The 24,914-nt window shown below is 43.3% G+C and overlaps 1 protein-coding gene across 1 annotated transcript in view; it reads right to left on the bottom strand.

Annotated features, from left to right (window-relative positions):
* Positions 1 to 6,289, bottom strand: part of LOC146003487 (uncharacterized) — a 328,072-nt gene extending 321,783 nt beyond the window's left edge. The window contains exon 1 of the mRNA XM_083141777.1: positions 6,154 to 6,289. Coding sequence (XP_082997903.1) covers positions 6,154 to 6,289 — 136 coding nt within the window. The remainder of the gene's footprint in view (positions 1 to 6,153) is intronic.
* Between the last annotated feature and the right edge of the window lie 18,625 nt (positions 6,290 to 24,914).

The following is a 24,914-nucleotide window of genomic DNA, read 5'->3' as shown; positions in this document are numbered from 1 at the left end:
ATGAGAAAAGAAATAATATGAAGCAGAGTTCGAAACAAAAGAAGGTTTAAAAAAGAGGAGGTGCCTTGAGATATGTATGGTGACATTAGGAGACAATCGTGTAGGTTTCTGATTTGTTGGGGTTCAAAGACATTCTTTTTTCTTTTTTTCTTTTGATTGACTGATTGTTTTAATTTTACTTCGGTCATGTACCACGTTTGGATAATCGAAAAGATAAGAATGGCTGGTGATAAGATGAACTAGATAGAAGGATATTCAAGAGCACAAGTGGACAGCGCACAACACGAACCCCTCAAAGGATTATACTGGCTGTGAGTCCAGCCGCCAGAGCCTCGTTGGCCTCCAAGACAGCAGTTACCCGGATGTATTACGTAGAGGTGGAATATATGTTTTGGATTAGATTTTTGTTATGTGGCGTCGCTTCCGTGCCACTTTTGGCTAACTGCGACAATGGACATGAGTGATGATATGATGAAATTGATCAAGGGACACTCACAAAGAACAAACTGTATTATAAAAGTGACAAAGACAGATTGTAGTATAAAACTCTTGACTCCTCAAACTCCCTCCCTCCCTCAGATACTCGTTGTTCGAAGAGCTGTCACTCAATACATGTTATTCAGATTCTGGTCTCCTTCATGTCTGTCAACTCGATACCTACATATCCATCCTATTTACATCTGGCTAAGTAGCATCTGAATGTGAGTCATCTGTATGCTTAGATATCCATTACCTGGATATGCGCATCTGGATTCGAGTATACATTTTATCTGGATATCCATATACTGGTCATCTGGATACTCATTAAACAGATACCTAGATAGCTTTGTACTTGTTGATCTCCTGGCTATTTGTATACCCAATTCACATCATCTGAAAACCCATCGTAAGAAAATCATATCAATATCCTCAATATAAACCTCTATTAGCAGAATGTTAATTAATTGGATACTGTTATAACCTGAATAGTATTCGCATTATACATACAGATATCCAGATATTGAAAACTGATAAGTGAACAATGAAACCGGGTGTCCGTTTCTTGCTGTGTTAACTAACAACTTGAGTTCGAAAAGGAAAAAACGCTGTTTCTTGAATTTTCTGTAAAATAAGATTCTCGCATTGTGATCAAGTTGTTAAATTCAATGCATGATAATTATTTAGAACGCAAGTAAATCATCATATACCGCGAGTGATTAGCATGTGTGTGTGTATTTATGTATGTACATATATTGTGGAACGATTCAAGGGAGACTCTGTAAAAAAGGTAAAATCTCTCGCCATACATTCCACAAATAGCGGAATCGTTCCACAATATGTAGCCTATACCTATAAGGTGTTTACTTTCTCGCAATTAGGCACACATATTTTTTAAACAAATAAAGCCATCTTACTTTACTTTGTAAATAACATTTTGTGTATATTTATAATAACTTGACTATGCAAAGTTACAGAAGAAAGCTGTTAATTTTTTTAAAGTAGCAGGTTTGTTGTGAATGTCAAAACTTTCTGCTGAGGTTAGTTATCCTCTGATGTGAATCATGGGACACTCAAAAGGCAGGATTGTCACGACAATGCAATGGCAGCGCCAATTGCCAAGGCGACGTGACTTACTCACTTGGTCAGTTTGTATACCCAAATATACTACGGGCTATCACGTTACTAACGTGTAGACAATGAGGCACAGGCGAAAAAAAACGCACAACCGCTGATCGGTCGCACGGTAGCTGCTTAACTGGACGCGACGAACGTCTGGACGCTACTGTCAACTCAACCTCTTTCACAGCGAGCGCGGCTCTGCTCGTCTTACCTACCTGCGAGACTTACCATGGCCGTTACGCGCGCTTATTCACGCATGACCTTAGCTTTATATAGGACGCAATTCATCTGCGTATATACATATATATATATATATATGTTCATATAAATATAACTGTGTATTATTTCACTCTCCACTATAGCCTTTCAGTAACACACACACAGAGCTGCAAATTATGGTAATCCTAGTCTGCCTCTGTCTTCCAATACCTTATGTTCTAATTTCACCTCGGCTAAAACTCAGACGGATAAATGGGATACTCTGACCCCTCTCAGGTACGGGCTTGGTGAATAAAGCATTGAGAACTTAAGGGAGGTGTTGGTGAATCATGAAATAAATGAACGACTCTTCTTAAATTTTAAGTTTGGCAAATGCATCTTCTGGGAGGTTACTTTGACCTTTCTTTTCATTCATTTTTATCCAGGAGATGGTTTATTTCCAATACATACGAAACCTTACATTTCACTTAGTTACAATTTACAATCCATGAATATCCTTAAATTTAAAATAAATACAGAATCCCCTGTTCGTTAATATTAGATTCGATGAATCCAGAATTCTAATTTGCTGCATGTCTCCATGGGAAAAATCCAAATATGTATATGTGCAGGCAATAGTTACGTGTGCATGTGTGTCGCAAGGAGGAAGCCGTACCAGGGAAGAGAACCCTGTCGTTTATGTAACCGTAGACGAAGCTTACGGCCTACATTCAGTAGCAGACAAAAACTTTCGTACGTGCCCCTTCCTACATTATTGCGACCAAAATGTGTCACGAGTATCGATGTCAATACGGGCAGGATTTAAGCAGAATAGAATCTACGGGCTCCACTGAGTACTTGGGATCGAGAAACGTTAGTAGGCAGAGCTTGCATCAAGATACACGCCAATGATGACATTTTCCATTAAAAAACGAGAGACATTGAATTACATGTCTAGCCTTGCTTCCTTGCCCAAATAAGTCGGCGTTGAATAAATTTTGAAGAAGGCCAAAATAAAGTTCGAAGATCTGAAATTCTATCATTTATCCGTAAGAATGATAACATATGGGTCAACAGTGACAAATACATGTCCAATAGGCAGGCGTCATTAACCTCGAAGGATTTCGGCCGATCTTAACCTGTCGTCCCATACCATTATAAATTTCGAAGTGTAAATGCGCTTGGCGAAATACAGGTATCTTTATTCCCAAGTGTCATTAGATGTTTATATCGTGGAGCAGACGCTGATGGAATGCGTGCAAACTAAGCTCCGTATCTACTTATATATCTTTCCAATCGATGCTCATTTGTTAAGCATTACGTAATTTGCACAGTGCGACTCGCGACATTTCCAAAAACTAAATACTCATCAATGTCTATATTTATTTATTTATTTATTTATTTATTTTCAATAATGAACTCAACAGGCTGGCGCCCAGTTAGAGAGTTCAGAGATACAGGGTTTTATACATGCTTCAGTGACTGTTATTTGATATTGTTTTCATTACACAGTTTTTAAATTGTATATATGGCATAGAGAACAAATCAATATTTTTGTTACGCTTTTCCAAGGCATTGTAGAGAATACTCATTCTCCAGATAGGGGATTTCTTGACAATGTTTGTTCGCGCTCTATTCACAAAAAAGGTTTGATGATTGGGTCGCGTCTTATTGTTAGGAACGCGTAATTTAAATTGTGAGATCCAAAGAGGAGAGCGAAGTTTTCCATTATATATTTTCCAGAGCAGCAGCAGGTCGCGCATTGTCCTTCGATCGTCAAGCCTGTGCATTCGGAGCTCCTCTATTAGATTACTGTACGAATCAAATTTGGGATAAATACCTTCAAGTTTATACTTCATATAACGTAACATCTTTGATTGTACTCGCTCTATTTTTGTAGTCTGTACTATACTGTCAGTGTTCCATACAACAGACCCGAATTCAAGTTTTGAACGCACTAATGAGTAATATAATACCTTAAGTGTTTGGGTGTCTCGAAAGTCTCTGCCCATTCTAATAATGAACCCGATAAGTTTGTAAGCGTTGCCTATTACTTTGTTAATATGGTGAGTGAAAGTTAGCTTAGAGTCAAAATATATTCCTAGGTCCTTTGCTGTTTCAGATTTTTTTAGATGGGTATTATTAAGTTTATATTGAAAATTTAAGATCGTTTTTTGTTTAGAATAAGTAACAGAATAGCATTTTGCTGCATTAAGAGAAAGACCGTTGCACAAGCACCACGCACTCAACCTATTTATGTCTTGTTGTAGACAGATACAGTCTTCAATATTTTTTATTCTTTGAAAGAATTTCAGGTCGTCTGCAAATAAGAGTTTTCTAGAATTAATCAAATGCTCTGGTAAATCGTTGATTAATAGAAGAAAGAGAAGAGGTCCTATGTTCGACCCTTGAGGTACTCCGGAACGTACTAGAAATTCGCTGGATGTGTGGCCTTTATACGAAATATATTGTTTTCTATTCATTAAATATGACGCCATAAGTTTCCTGAGGGGAAGGGAAAAGTTGAAAGTTCCCAATTTACTTAGTAGTACATCATGATTTACAGTGTCAAAGGCTTTGGAAAAATCAGTGTATATTACATCCACCTGCCCCCCATCATCTAGCACCGTGCTTATATAATGCAGTTTCTCGCCAAGGTTTGTTTCTATTGAGCAGTTGGGCAGAAAGCCATGCTGGTATTCAGAAAAAGTTTCTCTGACATGGTTATATATGTGGCAATATAAGATTTGCTCAAATATTTTAGCAGGGGCAGATAAAAGAGCTATAGGACGATGGTTTTGTATGTTTCTGTTCTCCGAGGATTTCGGTACTGGACATACAGCAGTAACTTTCCACCGTTCGGGAAACTGCGTGGAAGATAATATCGCATTGTAGATAATAAAGAGTGGAATTTTTAAAATGTCTACACATCCTTTGAAGATGTAGGGTGGGATTTTGTCTGGCCCTGCCGACTTCTTTGGCTTTAATTTTTTTACAGCTGCTTCAATTTCAGACATACTGATCATCTGAATGTTGAGTGAATCTAGCGTTTTGCACTCTGTGTGCCCCGCCATGATCTCGAGGTTATACTTTGCCGTATTGTTTGCGTACACAGATTGAAAGTATTTCGCAAATTCATCAACGACGGTATTCAGGTTTAATATGGGTTCATTGTTTGAAGAAACTGGAAACTGTTTGTTTTGCCTATTGCGATTTATGTACGACCAGAAAAGTGACGGGTCACTTTGAATATTGCTTTCGATGTCGAACAAGTAATTATTATGGGCGGCTGATATTTCTTTTTTGATTGCTTTTCTGAGTTCTTTAAATTTGTTGGCATGGTGAACTGGGTTACCTACGTTTTGCTTCCATTTTTGGTGGTGGTGAGCCTTTGCTTTTATTTTTTTAATTATATTGGCGGTAAACCAGCATGGATATTTAGGAGGGGTTAGGCGTCTTAAGGGGATGCACGCGTCAAATGATTCGTATATTATGTTGTAAAACATATCTGTCATTTCGTTTACGTTATCACAGAGTTTTAGTGTATCCCAGTTAACGACCGATATTTTGTTGTATAGTTTGTTAAAGTCAGCTTTTTTTAAATTGTACGAGAGGTTGTTTGGTGGATGGTTACTCTGTGTCCTTTTTCTGTGCTTTATTTCCATTACGAGACAAGGATGATGCTTATCCTCAGGCACGAGTGGCTGAGTTTCTCGTGTCAACTGCATGCCAAAAACGTTACTTAGCACAAGATCGAGAGTTTTGCCGTTACTATTTTGAATGTTATTTACGCTGCGTAATTGAAAAAAGCACATTTGATTGTATAATTCGCGACATACGGGAGTGGCGTTAACGAGGTTGTATTCGTTGCTTGTTATGCAAGGGATGTTGAAATCCCCTATGAGGAGAATGTTATGTGTGGGTCTACAATGCCTTTCAAGAAAATTATAAAATAAGTTGTAAGACTTGTCATTACAGCATGGAGTAAAGTAAACAATTCAGATGTATAAAGTAGGCAGTCCATGAATTACAATTTTCACAAGCAATGAGTCGACGTTAGGGTCGTCGTTAAATTTGCCTACGAGCGTCGCTGCGTATTTGTTATGAATTGCCAGAAGAGCACCCCCGCCCAGATTTTTCCCAGAGTCAGTCGGGTTCCTGTCAGATCGGAACACGTTATAGCGATCATCAAAAAGTTCCGTGCTTAGATGGTTTTCATTAAGCCAAGTCTCTGTAATTGCTACGATGCTGTAATTGTTAGATAATATGTTCTGAGAGAACACTTGCAACTACGCAACCCGCGAACATTTTGGTACACTATGCTAAATATTTTAGTCTGAGAACTTACGTGTTTACGTTTGTGGGAGTTGCCCCCGGGCTGACATTCTTCCTCCGTTGCTGTCACTGCTACCACGTCACTTGGGGGAGGGGTGGGATTTGGGAGGGGGTGGGGATTTCCAACTTGCTTCCGAGACTCGGCCTTCGTCTTCATCCCTCCATAGAAACTGCACGCACCTTCCGAAACTCATGGCCTGGGGGTTTTGGACGTCCACGTTCTATCAGATGCAGTTCCAGACGCTGGCGATTGTCCACTGTGTGAAGGGGTGGGGGAGTCCTGCTGTTTCCGCCGAGGTCGACGACTTCCTTCTTTCCTGGAGACGATCGGGGTCCTTTGTCCGAAGTTGTTGCCAAATTTACTTCTGCGTTTCTGGAACTTGCTGGAACTGGTTTTGACGAGACGTTGTTAGGGGATTTCAGTTCTTCCAAAGTAAATGGTTTTCCATTTATGAGTAGCTTGTTATATTGCAATTTAACATGTTGACTGCGAGCCTTTGCTTCTATAAGGTACGGCTTGAGTTCTGAACGTACCATCCGCGTTCGGCGCGTGTAGTCTTCTTGGATATAGACTGGTGTATTCTTGGCTCTATAACTGTTCGATAAAATTTCCTCCCTCCTTTTATAAAATGCCAATTTTACAATTATTGGCCGGGTCCGTCCGTTTGGCCTGCCGAGACGATGTGCTCTGTCAATGTCGAAATCATCAGTATCGATTCCCATTTCCGTTGATAAAAACTCCCTTACCAAGTCTTCTGTTCTGGCCCATGTCTCCTCACGTTCCTCCCTTATGTTGTAGAAAACGAGGTTATTTCTTCTTGATTGACTTTCCAATCTATCTATAGCGTCCTCGTTCATTAGCACTTGTTGCTTAAGCCTGTCATTTTCTTGTCTCGTGTCATTCAGTTCCTTTGTGAGTTTGGATATTTCACCCTTCAACATGGCCGTGTCTTTGGTCACTGAGTTAAGTTTTTCGTCCATGGAGTCAAGTTTTGCCATGACGTCCTCGATGGCGCAGGGGCCAGGATTCTCTTCCAAGCCACTCAACACTAATAGCACCAGAGTAATCATGGCTACAAAAAGCAAACGCACTTCTTTAGCGGGGAGCTGCCCTGTCGCTTGCCCCGATTGGGGCCTCCACCTCCCGCTCCACGCGCCTATAGCCAGGCGCCACTGCACAACACTGTTTCCCATTCCGTTACACTTCACTGCACTCAGGAGCTGCGCGAAAACACGTCCGTTCAACTCAGACTCCGGATGCTTCACAATCTCGATATCAAAGTTTAACTAATTTCGACGATGCAGCAAAACCAAATAAAATTGTATAAGGGGAACGATTCATCTCTCTTAATAAAGGCTAAACTCGAATCATAGCCCGTTGCAAACTTGAACCTTATTGAATACATTACACTTAAAAGAACAGATTCGATCTTCCCACTGTTGCTAAACGAAATCTATGTCAATCTAAATCATAAACATTTTTCTGCCGTGAAAGAACACAGATTTACATATACAATATTAAAGATTCGGTCAGAAAAGTAACACATGGATTATTACATTAGGCCGCGTTTACACTTATTGTTACAATAAAGGAAATATTAGTGAATTATAAGCCTAGTAATAATCTTTCTATTTATCAAAAATTATGAAATATAAAGGATTACAAATACGAAATATTAATAATCAAATAATAAGAACCAACTAATATAAAATATTCCAGAATAATTAACTGCACATGGATATGAGCCGTGAGGTTCATATCAGGATGATAAATAAAGTTCACATCCAGCTCAAGTTCTTCAATTTGATTCCGGCAAATTTGAGCATCTCTTGCTCTAAGGTAATTCCATCTCATAATATTGATTTCTCATAAACGCTTTTTCCGATTCCAGGAGCTTTAGAACGTGGCTAGGTTTCAATTTAATGGGATGAGGAACACTTACCTTCACCACATGTGGCCAACAGTTCCTTCTTCAAGATATCCTCAAGGGAGGTGTTCAATTATGGATGGATTAGTTTTACAACATGCAGACCTTTACCTTACAGAAATTTGTAAGGGTTGGATTTCTCGAATGTTCTCTTCACAAATTCTTCAATTTACTTCAGTCTAACATTCTCACACTCATCCACCACCTGAAAGTATCCTTCAGAACGAACACTCATCAGTGCCAACACTGACGTCACAAATGACCATTTTCAGAAACTTGTAGTATCTACCCAGATTTGTATTCCAACAGCCGACATTTTAAGTATTCGTTATCACTGGCAAAAAAGTAATGTATTTGTGCAGATCCCGATGCATTTCATGCAAACATTTTAAAAGACGGGAAAACCAATATCATTTTCATTTATTGATTTTCTTTGATGGGAAGGAAGAATGGTGATAAGATGAAGCGTATGAAGGGGCATATATGGGTGACACAATACAAGCTCCACAGAGGTATGTACAGTCTATCAGCCCAGTCGCCAGAGCCTCGTTGTCCTGCAATATTGAAGGTACAGGGGAAGGGAGGCTGACTTGCCTTCTCAGAAGACCACCCCTTATATCCCAACAGAAACTCAGTGTGAAGCCGAAGATGTTCATAACCACTGGAGGATAGAATGGGAGCAGTTCATTTTTTTCCAGCTCAAAATTTTCCTTACATTCAATATTGGAACATTTTTTAGAAGGACCCTACAGCCTGGGAATCTGAGTGTTACAGAGCTTGATCAGAAATCATTAAAAAAGTTAGTAGTTGCCAAAGATGCACCAGAAAAAGGAGTAAGGTTAATGGAAGTTTTTAGTAATTTCTTATAAATAAATGAATCACAAAAGCAATTTCTCAGGTCAATAGTAGCAGAGTGGTTAGCACATCGAGCTCCGACGCCAGGGGTCCCGGGTTCGAATCCCGGCATGGATATGGATTTTTGTGAGTGCCCATTCACCAATTCCATCAGGACATCACTCATTCCCATCTTCGCAAGTTAGCCAAAAGTGGCACAAAAAGCGAAGTAAAATAAAACAAATCAATCAATCAATCATGTAAATAGCCTCTTATTACAGACGACAATTTCCAGACTCGAAAAGACTTCTTAAAGATTAATGCAAAGCAGCAATTGTTGTATTGCAGACATTTTAAATCACGCTTAAGTTTCCAAGTATTTGTAAATTTTTAAATACATGAGGAGAAAATTTCTGCTTGTGAAAGAAATTTCACGGCTCTCTTAGTTTTAGTAGTATTGCGTCTGGTGTTCCCGTCGTGAGAGTGCTCTATAGCAACATTTTGCTGGAATTATTTTCATACCAATTCAAACCAATTAGTAGGGTGTTCTGAAAAAAGTAAAATATTTTCAATATGTAAAAATAAGAACCAACCTAATGACGCAATCTGTCTCGGGAATCCGTGGAACAAGCGAATGAAAGCGAGTCCTCTCCGCCAGTAGTTACTCGAGAGGGCTTACCAACGAACGCTCGAGACGGGAAACTAGTGCATGGAGGATGGAGGGGAAAACGCGGCTGCAGCTACAAACCGTTTGCAGCAGAGCGCACTGGTTTGCTCCACGAACTCGCTTTCTCCCCTTCTCAACCTTTATGCGCACCCGTGCTCCACAGATTCCCCAATCAGAGTGTACAAAACTAATCCAGAGGCATCTATCCGAAAACGTTGGAACCATTGTTGTCTGAAGGCGCATTATTACTGAAATTTGACGTTGTCTCGGATTTGCATTGAAAACAAAATTTTCAGTATAGATATTTAAATACTTGGACTTCAGTTGTGATATTGACGAGATAAAATACTATTTCCACAGATCTGTGAACCTTGTGCAGTCTTTCTGCCGTAATTTCAAGGTAAACGAGTCTCATCTGGTGGATAGAGGTCACTTGCGTCTATAGGAATGCACTTAATTCTTCCTCTGTTGAGGGTTCCCCATGGCTCAGTCGGCAACGCAGCGAGATTCGACGAGCAAGAGAATTGGACAACTAGGAATACAGCGAATTACATCGGACCCAGTATTGGAGATTATATACCGCCGAGGGACATCGAAGACAGCGAAGAAGACAGGATACCGACTGGAGCCCCTAAATGCATATGGAAACAACATCTCAACCTGTTTATTAATAATATTTCTTTGAACAGGGATGAACATTGTATTCGAATATTATATATTATTGTGCGAGAAGTTTGTGAGAATTTATCAGAGGGTTGATGTTCTGAAGGAAGATTATAGGAAATTACATACATGGTGGAATTTTTCATTAAAAAAACTGTCTACTAATAATAGCTCTTGAATCAAGCAAGTTGTCAGTGCCAGTCGGTGGGACGGGTTCTGATATGATTTTCTCGGTAAGGTTGCGATGTCTAGAGATGGCAAATATGTGATAGCATGTCATAATTCTTTGCCTTCTGTGTGTAATCACTCCATTCCCCAGATACCTTGATGTAAATGGATAATTATTAATATTTTGACTTTTACTATTATAAATAACAATTAAAGTAATTCCGATTTAAATTGATAATAGTGAAGATAATATTTAAGATTATAACAATTGCACTAATTAAAATAAGTGAATATTTTAATAATTTAATTGACAAGTTGGATGGGATTTAACACCATTACAGGATTCAATTGGCTAACTGCCCATCATTAATGCCGATATATATCTAAATGAACAACTGAAGTGCGAAGCTGTGAGGATGACAGTAGCAGTACAAGGACAGCGTGAGAGTTCATTGAGGAACGTGGGTAAATGGTGCAATGCCTCTAAAGTGCGATTTGATTCAATCAATGGAGTGCAAAACCATAGGAAGGATGGAAGCGAGAGATATCTCCAGTCCTTGGAGTGTCTCAAAGTGTTATTTCTCGCCTGTATGTTCGGTTCCAAAGAACGGAAAATGTGCGACGAAGACCATCAAGGTACAAGGGGTACCTCTTGTTAACAATCGATTGGAGCATATGACAGAATGCAAGATGCCATTCTCACATCAAAAGGGCGCAGGTGTCATCTCAAACTGTCTGCATTTGCCTTCTTAAAAATGGCATCTATGCATATAGACTCATGGTGTGTGTTCCATCACCGTACAGATTTCAGTCCGTAGAAATTTGGCAGAGGAAGATCGCAAATGTGGCCACAACGAATGGGGTTGAGCGGTGTTCTCCGACGAGTCGCGGTTCAGCCTCCACCCTTACAATACACGTGTCTAATATGGAGGCTATGTAGAACACGCTATAACCCTGCTTTTGTGCAAGAAACATTCTAAAATGTAGACAGTGGCGTGATGGTGTTGGCTGGAATCAAAATTGTGTAATGTACTGACCTCCACGTCATCCAAGATGGCAGTTTGACGGCCCTTAGAAATGGGTAGGAGAACCTCCGACCTCTTGCCATGCCGTGCGCAGATGCAATTGGTGATCTTTCCTTTTTCTTAGGCGATAATACACGTCCTCATATAGTTCTGTTGGTGCACAACATGCCGGATGACGATGCAATAAAGAGTATGGAGTGGCCAGCGTGATTACTGGACTAAACTCCTATAGAGAATGTCTGGAATGCACTTGGCAGACACATTCTAGGTAGAATGGCACCGTCCTCAACTCTCCCAGGGCTGAAAATTGCTACAAGTGAAGTGTGGCGAGAGTAGTACAATAAGCCGGGTTCACCAACCGAAAGTGGAGCTCGGTGGAGCTCGCCTTAATGGATTTCTCTCGTAAGGCATGAGCTCCATTTTCTTGCAGTGTTGCCAACTCCTTACCCGAAAAAAATCACCAAGGTTTTTGTTTTTGGGTATAACCTAACCTAAGGCAAAGAGTTGGCAACACTGCAAAGCAAGCCTCAAGCAGTGTTGCCAACTTGTTCTTGACCTATTTTTTATTTTACGATGTTTTATGCACTAAACTAACCTACAATGAGAGTAGTGTAATCAACCCGGTTCCACGCCCGAAAATGGGGCTCGGTGGGGCTCGCAGTGTTGCCAACTCCTCACTTGAAAAAATCACCAAGGTTTTTGTTTTTGGGTATAACCTAACCTCAAGCAAGGAGCTGGCAACACTGCTTGAGGCTTTCTCGCAGTGTTGCCAACTCACCTCAAGAATATTTCACCATGTGATATTTTACAAGCGAAGCTAACCTACGAATGGGAGTTGGCAACACGGATTAGTGGAGGTGCACGGGTTCACCAGCATCAATTGCCAGTGTTGCCAACTCACCTCAAGAATATTTCACCATGTGATATTTGACAGGCGAAGCTAACCTACGAATGGGAGTTGGCAACACGGATTAGTGGAGGTGCACGGGTTGAGCGCTATCAATTGGCGATCAGTGTTGCCAACTCACCCCAAGAATATTTCACCATGTGATATTTTACAGACGAAGCTAACCTACGAATGGGAGTTGGCAACACTGGCAACATCAATTGCGGCTCAATATTGCCAACTCACCTTAAGAATATTTCACCATATGATATTTTACAGACGAAACTAACCTACGAATGGGAGTTGACAACACTGGCAACATCAATTGCGGTTTAATATTGCCAACTCACTCTAAGAATATTTTACCATGATATTTTACAGGCGAAGCTAACCTACGAATGGGCAACACTGACTAGTGGAGGTTGGTGGGTTCTGCAACATTAATTGCCAGTGTTGCCAACTCACCTTAAGAATATTCCACCATGTGATATTTTACAAGCGAAGCTAACCTACGAATGGGAGTTGGCAACACGGATTAGTGGAGGTGCACGGGTTCAAGAACATCAATTGCCAGTGTTGCCAACTCACCTCAAGAATATTTCACCATGTGATATTTGACAGGCGAAGCTAACCTACGAATGGGCAATACTGACTAGTGGAGGTGCACGGGTTCTGCAACATTAATTGCCAGTGTTGCCAACTCACCCCAAGAATATTTCACCATGTGATATTTTACAGACGAAGCTAACCTACGAATGGGAGTTGCCAACACTGACTAGTGTAATCAACCCGGTTCTGCGCCATCAATTGCGGTTTAGTGTTGCCAACTTACCCCAAGAATATTTTACCATGTGATATTTTATTTCCAAGTCCCGGGGACACCAATGTATATCGTGACCTTTGTAAACCTCTCTCGGGGGAACGATGTGCCACACGCGCGCGCGCTGGCGCCTTTATTATTTTCGTATTGCATACAATATTTATTGTGTTTTTTTTTCTATCTACAATGATATTTTTCTTATATATTTTTTTTTTATTTTTTTATAGGGTTGATTAAAGCACATATTTGAGGAGGACAACGCCACCCATATATAAATAAACCCCTCGAATTTACACTAATTAGAATTACCTTACAAAATTTTTCTCATAAGGCATTTTTGTTTTGTAAACACTCTACCACCAACAGATCACATATAAATAAACATACCCCGAAAAAATGCGCTCCATGAAAAGTTGCCCTGTGTGCAAAAGAACCATATCAAGCCAACATTTTGCAAGACATTGTCGCACCTGCGTGCCAGGCAAGCATTTGGCTGCCACCGAATTATGTTCTGGATGCAATAAACATATCACAATTGCGTATGCCAAGAAGCATAAGCTTACTTGTCTGAGCCAAAGTACATCTGGGGCTCAGCCTTCGACCAGCTCCACCAAGAGGAAAGCAGAAGCCGACTCGCCACCACCCGCCAAACGCATCAAAACTGTGGCAAAAGCAGACCAGTCTGCTTTCCAGCGTTCGTTAGAGGATTTTGTCCTCACCTCGGACGGCTCATGCGACGTGCGTAGTTTTTTGGAGAACGTGCAAGCGCAAATTATTTCCGTCCTTGGCGATGCGCTTGCAACGCACTCCACTAAATTTTACGCATCGCTACGTTGCTGGTACAAGAAGCCGTCTGATGAAATTTACAGCTTCTGCCACAACACCAAGGCGAAGACGCTGCATCTGGTGGATGTCGACAACCTCGAGGTCATCTACAACAAGTTTGTCGAGGAGCTGCTGGTTAAACAAGAAGAACATCAAGCCAAGGGCTCGGGGGGTTCGCTGTGTGGGGAGCCTCACGAACTGTGCGTCAAACTTTGCAAGTTTGTGCCTCTCTCCGCCTCCAGCTACGTCCGTTTACCATCTGCTATTAAGGATAAAAAGGCCGTCCTGAACATTCAGAACAGTGACGCCAAGTGCTTTCTCTGGTCGGTGCTTGCAGCATTGCACCCCGTTGAGCCAAAAAACCAACCTCACCGAGTTAACCACTACCTACCCTACGAGCCAGAGCTGGAAGATGCAATGGCTGGGATCGACTACCCGGTGAAGGTCTCGGACATTCGCAAATTCGAGGCCCGTACACACAACCCTCGGTTGGCCATCAACGTTTATGGCCTCACTGACGAAAATGTGGTGTACCCTATCCGGGTGAGCGACGTGGACGACGACGATGGTGTGCAGGAAATTCATCTTCTGCTCATCAAGGACGAGACCCACCACCATTACACCCTCATCCGTTCCCTCTCTCGACTTGTTTCGAGCCAACGGAGCAAAGACAAAACCCACATAGAAGTTTGTCGCAGGTGCTTGTCAATATTCGACGGACGGGATCAACACAGTTACCAACATGTTCGAGGTCGCAACATTGCTGCCGAGAAGCTTGCTAACCACAAGCTCTCCTGCAATGCCAACGAGCCGGGGGTGGCAGTCTTACCCAAACCTGGCACCGTGGAGCGTTTCCACATGCACGGTGCCATGGTGGAGCACCCCGCCATCATCATTGCGGATTTCGAGGCCTTCCTCAAACCCCTGTTTATTTGCGATCCCGATCCCGAAGTTTCTTCCACCACCCCTTACCAACTCCACGAGGCATCCAGTTTCGCCTACGTTGTGGTGCGACGAGACCAGCACATCGCCCCCGAGCCCTACGTGTACCGTGGTCCCGACGCAGCCAAACACTTCCTCGAGAGGATGGTTGTCGAGGCCATCGAAATAGGGAAGGTATTGTCGACCCCCAAGTCTATGCTCCCACTGTCCCCCGACGATCAACGCAGACACGACGAGGCCATCGCTTGCCCTGTCTGCGTTGAGAAGTACACTGCCAAAAACCATAAAGTCCGACACCACGATCACTTTAACGGTAGGTATGTTGGTCCTTGGTGCGACGACTGCAACCGCATGGGCCGGGACCCGCGCTTTATTCCGATCTTCTTCCACAATGGCTCGGGGTACGACTTTCACCACCTGATCAAGCATCTTGGATACGACAATGCAAGAATCAATGTCCTGGCACAAAACGAGGAGCGTTATATTAGCGTCAGCAAGTGGGTGCCGATCCCCAACTCAAAAAGCAGGAGCATCGAGCTTCGCTTCCTCGACTCCCTGAGGTTCCTCCCGGCCAGCCTCGATGCTCTTGCAGGGAAGCTGAGCAACAAACAAATGCTCATTACCTCTGCGAATTTTCCAAACTTGGACGCCAGTCTCTTCAGGCGTAAGGGGGTCTACCCCTACGAATACGTCACCGACTCTACCAAGTTTGCGGAGACGTCGCTTCCTCCTCGAGCAAACTTCTATAGCAAGCTGCGAGGCTCGGGCATCTCTGAGGATGACTATAACCATGCTCAGTCCATGTGGCGCGAGCTGGATTGCCAAAATCTCGGAGACTACCACGACGCCTACCTCAGACTTGATGTGACGCTCCTCGCCGACGTGATCCAGACGTTCCGGGCGACTGCAATGAACATCTACCACCTGGATCCCGCCTACTTCTATAGTCTCCCCGGACTGGCGTGGTCAGCCATGTTTCTGGTGACGAAAATTGAGCTGGAACTTCTTTCGGACGTGGACATGATGCTGTTTGTGGAACGTGCCGTGCGGGGTGGAATGGTCCAGGTGTCGCAGCGACACTCGCACGCCAACAATCACCACATGGCCATCGGTTACGACCCCTCACAACCGTCCAGCTACATCATGTACACGGACGTTAATAACCTCTACGGACACTCCATGATGCAGCCACTCCCCTTTAGAGGGTTCGAGTGGGTTGACCCTTCCAACTTCGACGTCGAAGGTTTCGACGATTCGGAACATGGGTTCTTCGCCGAGGTGGACCTTGAGTTCTCCGAGAAGCTGCAGGATATGTTCTGCGATCTTCCCCCTGCACCCGAGTTCAAGTGTCCACCCGATTCCAACCAGAAGAAGCTCGTCATGGATTTCGAACCCAAGAAGAATTACGTCCTTCACTACCGGAATCTCCGGTGGTTGATGCAGCGAGGGGTCACAGTCCATGTAGTTCATTGCATCCTCAAGTTCGAGCATTCTTCATGGTTGCGTCCATATATCGAAGTCAACACCGAACACCGCATTGCAGCCACGTCCGAGCTTGATAAGGATTTCTTCAAGCTCATGAATAATGCGGTGTTTGGCAAGACCATGGAGAATGTACGGAATCGCGTGGACATAAAATTGGTGACGCGGAAAGAGCGATGTCGTCAGCTTGTCGCGAGTCCATTGTTCAAGTCTCGAACAATCTATAACGAGCAGCTGGCTCTGATTCACATGAGGCAAGGTGTGGTGAAACTCACCAAGCCCATCTACGTTGGAGCCACTGTTCTGGATCTGAGCAAGCTCCACATGTTCGAGACATACTACGACATATTACGTCCACACTACGGCCACAACATCTCGCTTCTCTATACGGACACGGACAGCTTGGTGTACCACGTTCGCACAGCCGACGCATACGGGGATATAGCCACAGTTCCATCTTTGGTTAGGCTCTTCGACACCTCGGGCTATCCCCAGCCGAACCAGTACGACATCCTGGCCCGCAACAAGAAGGTGCCTGGCAAACTCAAAGATGAGAAGGACGGAGACGTGATTCTTAAGTTTGCAGGTCTTCGCGCCAAGGCCTATACCATCAAAGCCGAGGGTAGCGTTACCAAGAAGGCCAAGGGTGTCCGCAGACAGATGGTTCGGGAGCATCTCACATTCGAGGACTTCGTAGATTGCCTCAAGACCGGGTCGTCGGTTCTAAGAGCAGAACAGCGCATCCAGAGCGTCGACCATGTGTTAACCACCAACAAAGTGAGGAAGATTGCCCTGGATCCCAACGACGACAAGAGGTGCGTTCTCCAATGTGGAATCCACACACTGCCGTGGGGGCACTATCGCTTAGCAGAAAGCAAAACCTGCAACATATGCTCTTCAACAGAAGATTCATAAAAAAAAAAAAAACACTGATTGTGATTACAAAAAACTTTGACCGTATTTTAAATAACCAGCATAATATGAATCTTTTTGGTTTCCGAAAACAAACCAACATGGAGACTGTACATCGCGCGACGACACATCATGAATTTCTACCTTCCATGTTAACTAAACTCAATGGTCTACTGATTGTTCACCTTAACAGCATTTGGACGAAATTGGATGACGATGTGGGCAAGATGTTTTACGTCTTCAACAACAATTTACATTTTTACGAAATTCCGATCGATGGAAAACTTCAAATCACCGTGAATCCGGAAAACGTAGGTGAAATCAAAATATCTACCGGCAAGAACATTTTTCGAATCAAGCACGACAAGATGCTTTCTAACATTACGTACGATGTTTCCGCAGGAGATTACCTGTACGTCGAACTCCTAGGAGATTACGACAAACTCGTTCCTCTCTTCGTAGAATTGCGAATCGTCTATCCTATTATAAATAACCGTTAACCAAAATGCCTAACGATATTTTCGGCAACACTAAGCGTGTAGACCACGCGGAAGAGATTCTCATGTTGGATGTCCGAATTAAAAAGTTGAGGAGCGATTTGATCGCTTTGCAGGAGACCTTAAACAAAAGTTTAGAGTCGGAGATCGCTACGCTCCAAACGCAATGTCTCGACCCTATTTTGAAAATCGATTCCGAACTGAAAACGCTCATAAAAAATTATGTGGACGTACCTTCTTACGACAACGTTCAAAATATACAGTTGAGCGTGGATAAGCTTCAAAATGATTTGGCCAAATTACAGCAATTTCAATCGAAAAATGAAGATTTGGAAAAATTGAAACTCGAAATCGAAGAACGAACTTCCGCAATAGAAAAGAATTTCTCTGAACTTCAAACCGTTGTGAAGAATATTGATGTAGAACGCTTGCATGTTGTTGTTTCCAAATTACAAGAAGAATTCGCCAACACGTTGGAAGAAATTAAATCCAAGTTGCAGACTTTGGAAGATACCATGACGAACCTACCATCGTCGGACGAACTGCAGGTCATCGGCAAAAGCGTCGCGAACATAAAAATTCAATTGGAAGCCTATCAAGATTTCGAACACATTCAAACCACCATCGCCACGCTTCAGGCGTCTCTGGAGTTGATCAACGAAGAAATTAAAAATATTCACGCTGAAGCAAGCGCGTTGACGAGCATTCAAGACACGTTAAGCACGGTCCAGCAGAAGATGGAATATTTGGAAAATTTGAACGTCGAATCGAACCTTGCTCATTTTCATCACGCGCTGGACAACATACAGGCCGACTTGGAATCGTTACGGACGAGCGTACCTTCGAGCGAAGATTTGGAAAAATTGAAAACGGCGGTGACAGCACTATCCGAATCGAGCGACATCAAAAGTTCGTTGAGCGATCTCGAGAGTAGGGTGGCTAATCTCCCCACCTCCAAAGAATTGCACGCTTTGAAAAGGAACATATCACGTATGCTGAAACGACTGGAAACGGAAACGGCGAACGTGGAACAGATTCGAGACGAACTTGCTTCGCTGGTGTCGACGTTGCCCACTTCGCAGAGCGTCGCCGACCTTCACACGCAGTTTACCGAGATGCGAAGCATCGTGAACGATCTTACCGAGAAAAATTCGAAATTGAATCAAGTCGAGAACCTTCAGAGTATTGTCGTCAACATCAGAGATCAAGTTGGAGTGCTGGAATCCACGCAGGAATCGACGCTGGCCTCTTTCGGTGGCAAGCTGCAAGAGCTCAACGAAAACTACAAGCAGTTGAACGTGGAAGTGAAAATCAAACCCTCGTTTTCTACAGTAACGAATACCATCGTCGAACATTTGTTGCCCTTACAAAATACACTGGGACAGCTTCACAGCAACCTTGTTAGCGTCGATACTAAATTCGCCAAACTGCATTCTCTGCAAGCCATCGAAATCAACAGCGTACCCAATCAACAGAGAATCTCCACGTTCGTCGAAGGTAACAAACTGTACATGTTGCATCCTTATCATCCGTACTACAAGTTTCTCCTCGATGGCACGATTCAGATAAACGAATTTTCGTACTGGTCTCACGGCAGAAAAGCTAGCGTTCCCACCATGACCTTGATATCGAATCGCGGTGTCCAGAAAGCAGGAAACATTCCTCTGGCACGTTGGAACGAAACGCGCAACATATATGAAATACACGAAGACGAAGATCTTACCCTTTTTGACGTGAGTGCCGGCGATAAGCTGATCATTCAAAACACGAGCGAGGTGCCACCTTCTTTGAATCCCATCACGCTGGTGCTTCTCTTCAAACGTAATCTCTAAAAATGTCTAGGCAAGCCATCGTCGAAGAATTGCATAAACCTGCACGCCGCAACTACGAACGTTTGGCGGTGGTGACCAAGGGAATCGACGACCTCTGGCAAAGTGACCTCGTGGAGATGAGCAGCGGCAATTTGAAAAACATACATAAATTAAACAAGAGCAACAAGTATCTCCTCACCGTCATAGACACGTTTTCGAAATTCGCATGGGCTCTACCTTTGAAGGCCAAAACGGGAACGTGCGTCACGGAAGCATTCAAAACAATTTTTCGCGAAAGCGGCAGACGGCCACGGTTTTTGCAAACAGACAACGGTAAAGAATTTTACAACACCGTATTCCAAAAGTTTATTCAAAAACATGGCATTCGACATTATTCGACCTTCAGCCACATCAAAGCCAGCATCGTGGAAAGATTTAATCGAACCTTGAAAACACACATGTGGAAACGATTCACGCTTCGGGGAAATTACAAATGGGTCGACATACTGCCGGAACTCGTCGACACCTATAATGATACAGTACACAGAACCATAGGCATGAAGCCAGCTGACGTTACGAAATCTGACGAGCAGCGTTTAATTTCTACAGTTTACTGTCCAAAGTACACTCCCGCGACTACCAAGAAGTCAAAATTCAAAATTGGAGACCAGGTGAGGATCAGCAAATTCAAACGCACCTTCGAGAAGGGTTTCACAAAAAATTGGAGTACGGAACTTTTTACGGTGGTTCGAGTTTTATCCGGAAACCGACACACGTATATAATAAAAGATAGTAGCGGCGAGATTTTGAAAGGAAGATTTTACGAAGAGGAACTCTCTAAAACAAAACATCCCAACACGTACCTTATCGAGAAAGTATTGCGTAGAAAAGGTGACAAACTATTGGTGAAATGGCTGGGGCTTCCGGAAAAGAGTTGGATCGACGCGAACGATGTGATCTTGTGAGTACGTGGAACGTGGTGAAGCGTCTACCGGATTCGGAAAGTCAAACGAAGAAAAGAAACGGCGAGTTGCTTCCCGACAGCATCCGCTGTCTAATCGTAGGCCCTTCAGGGTGTGGGAAAACAACACTGCTCGTGGACAATTTTCTCCTCGCACCAAATTGGTTAGATTGGAAGAACAGGCACCTCTACGTATTTTCGAAAAGTCTCGAACAAGTGAAATACCAGCAACTGATAAAACTGTACGATGGCCTGGACATTGCAACTTTCGCATCGGAAATAAAACCACTCGACGATTGTCGTGAAAATTCAGTCGTTGTGTTCGACGATGTCATCCTGGAAAATCAAAATGAAATTCGCAATTTTTTCACGCAAGGTCGTCACAAAGGAATGGATTGCTTCTTCCTAGCTCAAACGTTTTCCAAAATTCCAAAACAGTTAGTACGCGACAACGCTAATTTCATATGTTTGTTTCGTCAAGATCACACCAACCTCAAGCACGCGTACGATGACTACGTAGGCGGAGACATGAACTACAATCAATTTTCGGAACGCTGCTGCTCCCACTGTTGGAACAGTGACGATTTCGGATTCGCGACGATCGACATGACGAGGAAACCCAACGACGGAAAATACAGAAACAAAATCAACGATTTTCTAAACGTTGCAACGTTGTGAGAAACGACGTGTATAAATAACGCTATGGCAAAACGAAAAATCGAAGACGAAAATCTCAAGTTGCGAAACTACCTCGCGAAACGCTTCAAAGGTTGGAAATCCGAGAATCGCGGATTCTACGAAGAGAAGAAACGTCAAGATCAACCTGTGATCGATGCCATCAGCGATCTAGGTAAAGAAATTAAAGGCGTCACGGAACAAAATAAAAATTTGATCAACGAACTCGTACCACTTGCAGCTAAAAGTTACACCGTACCCACGCCCATTTCGAGCATTCCTTCAACGCCGTTCGAACTAAGAGACGTACCGCCACAACGTCGAGCCATAAGCAGCACGTCGTCGTCTTTGGATAAGATCGAGTTGGGACCTTTGGCACGAGACTACCTGAGCACGGGCAAGTTCGACAAGGATGAAGTGTTCGGATTGTATCCAAGCATGGAGAGCAACGAAGGCGGCGGTGTGGTTTGGAAGATTGGGAAATCGAAGGTGAGCTTCGAAGGCAACGACATTAAAGTCAACTTAGGCGATAAGAATAGCTGGAACAGGTATCCGGGTACGGTGGGACTGTGGGAACTCGTTGCCAAAAAGCAGCCGAAAGATTACACCGACGAAGATTACCAGAGTTACAAGGAAATTTTGATCATGACGGACGCCTTGTACCAAAACAACGACGCCTCGCAGAATAGGGTCAAATCCAGCAGCGGCGAGAAGTACAGAAATCTCATCAAACCGATATGGAACCAGGTGAAAACAGGCAGCGGCGTCAAACTCTACAACACCCTGCCCAAAGAATTTGTTTGGGTGGACGACGTGCGCAAGCTCATAGACAGGTTGTTGGTTATTGCAGGAGAGGAGAATGCAGGCAATCGTAATTTCTACAACGAGAAGGTTGGCATCGTGGACATGATCAGCACAAAACTTTCCAACTTCATCGTGAACAACGACAAGGGCATAGGTTACCTCATTAAAATCATCAACACGCTGCCTCCGAGATTCTGGAACGTGGCCGAAGGAAAGGGACTCGTGAACGACATCATCAACAAGTTACCTTTCGAGATGCATTTACCCGGCTACCAGTTCTGCGGACCGGGTACCAAACTCGAGAAAAGATTGGAGAGAGGAGACAAGGGTGTGAATCCGTTGGACGCCGCATGCAAAGATCACGACATCGCTTACAACACCACTCGCACCGATCTGGATGCACGTCATGAAGCAGACAGAAAGTTAGAGCACGCAGCTTTCGAAAGATTCGTTAGCAGAGACGCTTCGCTGGGAGAAAGAGTTGCAGCACTGGGCACCACCATCGCCATGAACACAAAACAAAAATTTGGATGGGGTGTGTAGAAATAAAAAAGTTTCTCAACCCGTGAAAAAAAATTTCTTCGGTATATAAATAACACTACGTAAAAAAAACTCCAGTTGTATTTGCCATAAAAAAAATGAGTAAACAATCACTAGACGCCCAAGCATTAAAACAAATGCTAAATTCATCAGTCGAATATGTAAAAATTCAGGAATTGGAAGTGGACAAACCTTACACGATAACTTCCGGTTCAATTGTTTCTACCCAGTATGGTCCCAAGGCGCGTTTGTTGCTCAACGCACAATACAGTCTATTTTTACCAGATCGATACGCTAACATGTTATCCGACGAGAAGCTAGCTATTTTAATCGAGAACAAAACTCAAATCGTATACATGGGTACAAAGGAACTTCTTGGTAAGAAAACAAAGCACGTAATAGAATTTGTGTAATGGCTCTGCGCGAAGTATATCCTTGAAAAAAAATTACACGGAACAAAAAAATCTCAGAATATTTATATATAAATAACATACCGAAAAAAATTACACAAAACAAAAAAATCTCAAAACATATATATAAATAACATATCGTGAAAATAACATATAGAGCATCAACATGAAGCCCAAAGGTGTCGTGTACCAGATACCTTACTCCAATCTGAAAAATCTAGGTGCCCTCGATGGGTTACTCACCAAAAAACAACGCGAGAAGAAACGTTCTTGCTTGATGAAAGGACACGGAATGAAATTACTTCTCAGCACACCTCAATTGAGACGCTTGCAGCGTTCGCGGAAACAGCAAAAAATCGGAGGTTTCATATTCAGCATCCCAGCTATCCTGGCAGCATTGGGGGCTGTTGGAAGTTTGGCCGGCGGAAGTGCCGCCATCGCGAAAACCGTCATCGACTCGAAGAAGAACAAAGCCGAGTTGGAAGAACAGAAACGTCACAACCTGGCCATGGAGAAGAAGGGGAAAGGTATAACCAAAAAACAAAAAAGCAACCTCGATGCTTTGTAAAAATATAAAAAAAAGAAGAAGCCCTGTCCAACTTCGATATTGAATCTCTAATCGAACTGTTGGGAATAAAAAACTTCAGGGGTGTTTTCATGTCCGATTCTCTACCCTCTGCTGTGAAGAAAAAGGAGTATGGCGTGGTCAACCTGGACAGTTACAAAAATCCTGGTACACATTGGATATGCTACCTTAAAATTAACGATAACAATGCATTTGTTTTCGATTCGTTCGGTGGCACACCACCTGCCAGGTTGGTGAAGTATCTCAGTGTTGCCAACCTCTACTACAATGACAAACGCATCCAAGGTTTCACTGATGTTAACTGCGGCCACCTATGCCTTTCTGTTCTCGCATACATGTCTAAAATAAATAACCCGTCGGTGGAACATTTTCAGAAAGCATTGTGGAACCTGAAACACGATGGGCGTGTTCCATCTCACGAGCGAATCTTCGATCCTGAAACTCACGCTGCACGACGACATCGTCTATCCTAAATCCGTAGCTCTGCGTGCATTCTACAGCATGTACCTCATACCTAACGTCACGCAGCACAACAACAAAATTAGCGTTGGAAACGAACACATCGTCGTCACGCCAGGCCAATACAATCTTTCCACTTTGCAAGCTCAGTTACCCAAAGGCACGTACCTTTCTCAAAATTCGGTCACGCACAGAGTGGAAATCCTATCGGCGACGGAGACCATAAACCTGGGTACCATGGGAGAACTTTTAGGTTTCGAGAACGACACCAAACTCGAAGCTGGCATCAAACATACGGCAACCAACATTCCTAAATTTCTAGCCATAGAAACTCTAAACGTTCACTGCAACGTGGCGGAAGGCATGATCACGAAATCCTCGGACGGATTGTTAGGAAGTCACAAGCAGACGGGAATCATAGCCACGTTCAAACCCAGTTCCGAATTCATGGAACCGATCATCTACACACCCTCTTCGCCGATCTATTTTCCAGTATGCCGCAACCGCATAGACGACATAGAGTTGGTGGTGACAAACGAGAAAGGAGACGTGGTGGATTTCGCAGGTGCAACGACCACTGCCATCGTGGAGATCAACGTATAATAAATAACACGCATAGTAAAAATGGAGCAAATCGAAAGTTACGAATTGCAATCTTTCCCTCCCAACCGTCGCACGTTCGCCAATCTCAACGAAGCGAACAGGGAGATCGAATACGACGTGGACGTAGGCGACGGGTTTGTTCATCCTCACAGAGCGGACCTCTACCTTCAATTCGACGTGGTGAAGAAGGAAAGCGGAGACGCGTTTCCCGCAACAGCAAATTTGATACTCGTGGACAACTTCGTGCCTCACCTGTTCTCGCAGGTGGAGGTGAGGAAACACAA

The sequence above is a fragment of the Lepisma saccharinum genome, chromosome 20 (genome assembly GCF_977018435.1).
Source record: "Lepisma saccharinum chromosome 20, izLepSacc3.1, whole genome shotgun sequence".
NCBI classification, from domain to species: domain Eukaryota; kingdom Metazoa; phylum Arthropoda; class Insecta; order Zygentoma; family Lepismatidae; genus Lepisma; species Lepisma saccharinum.
Note: the sequence above shows the minus strand (reverse complement) of the source record. Positions and strands in the feature narration are given on the sequence as shown.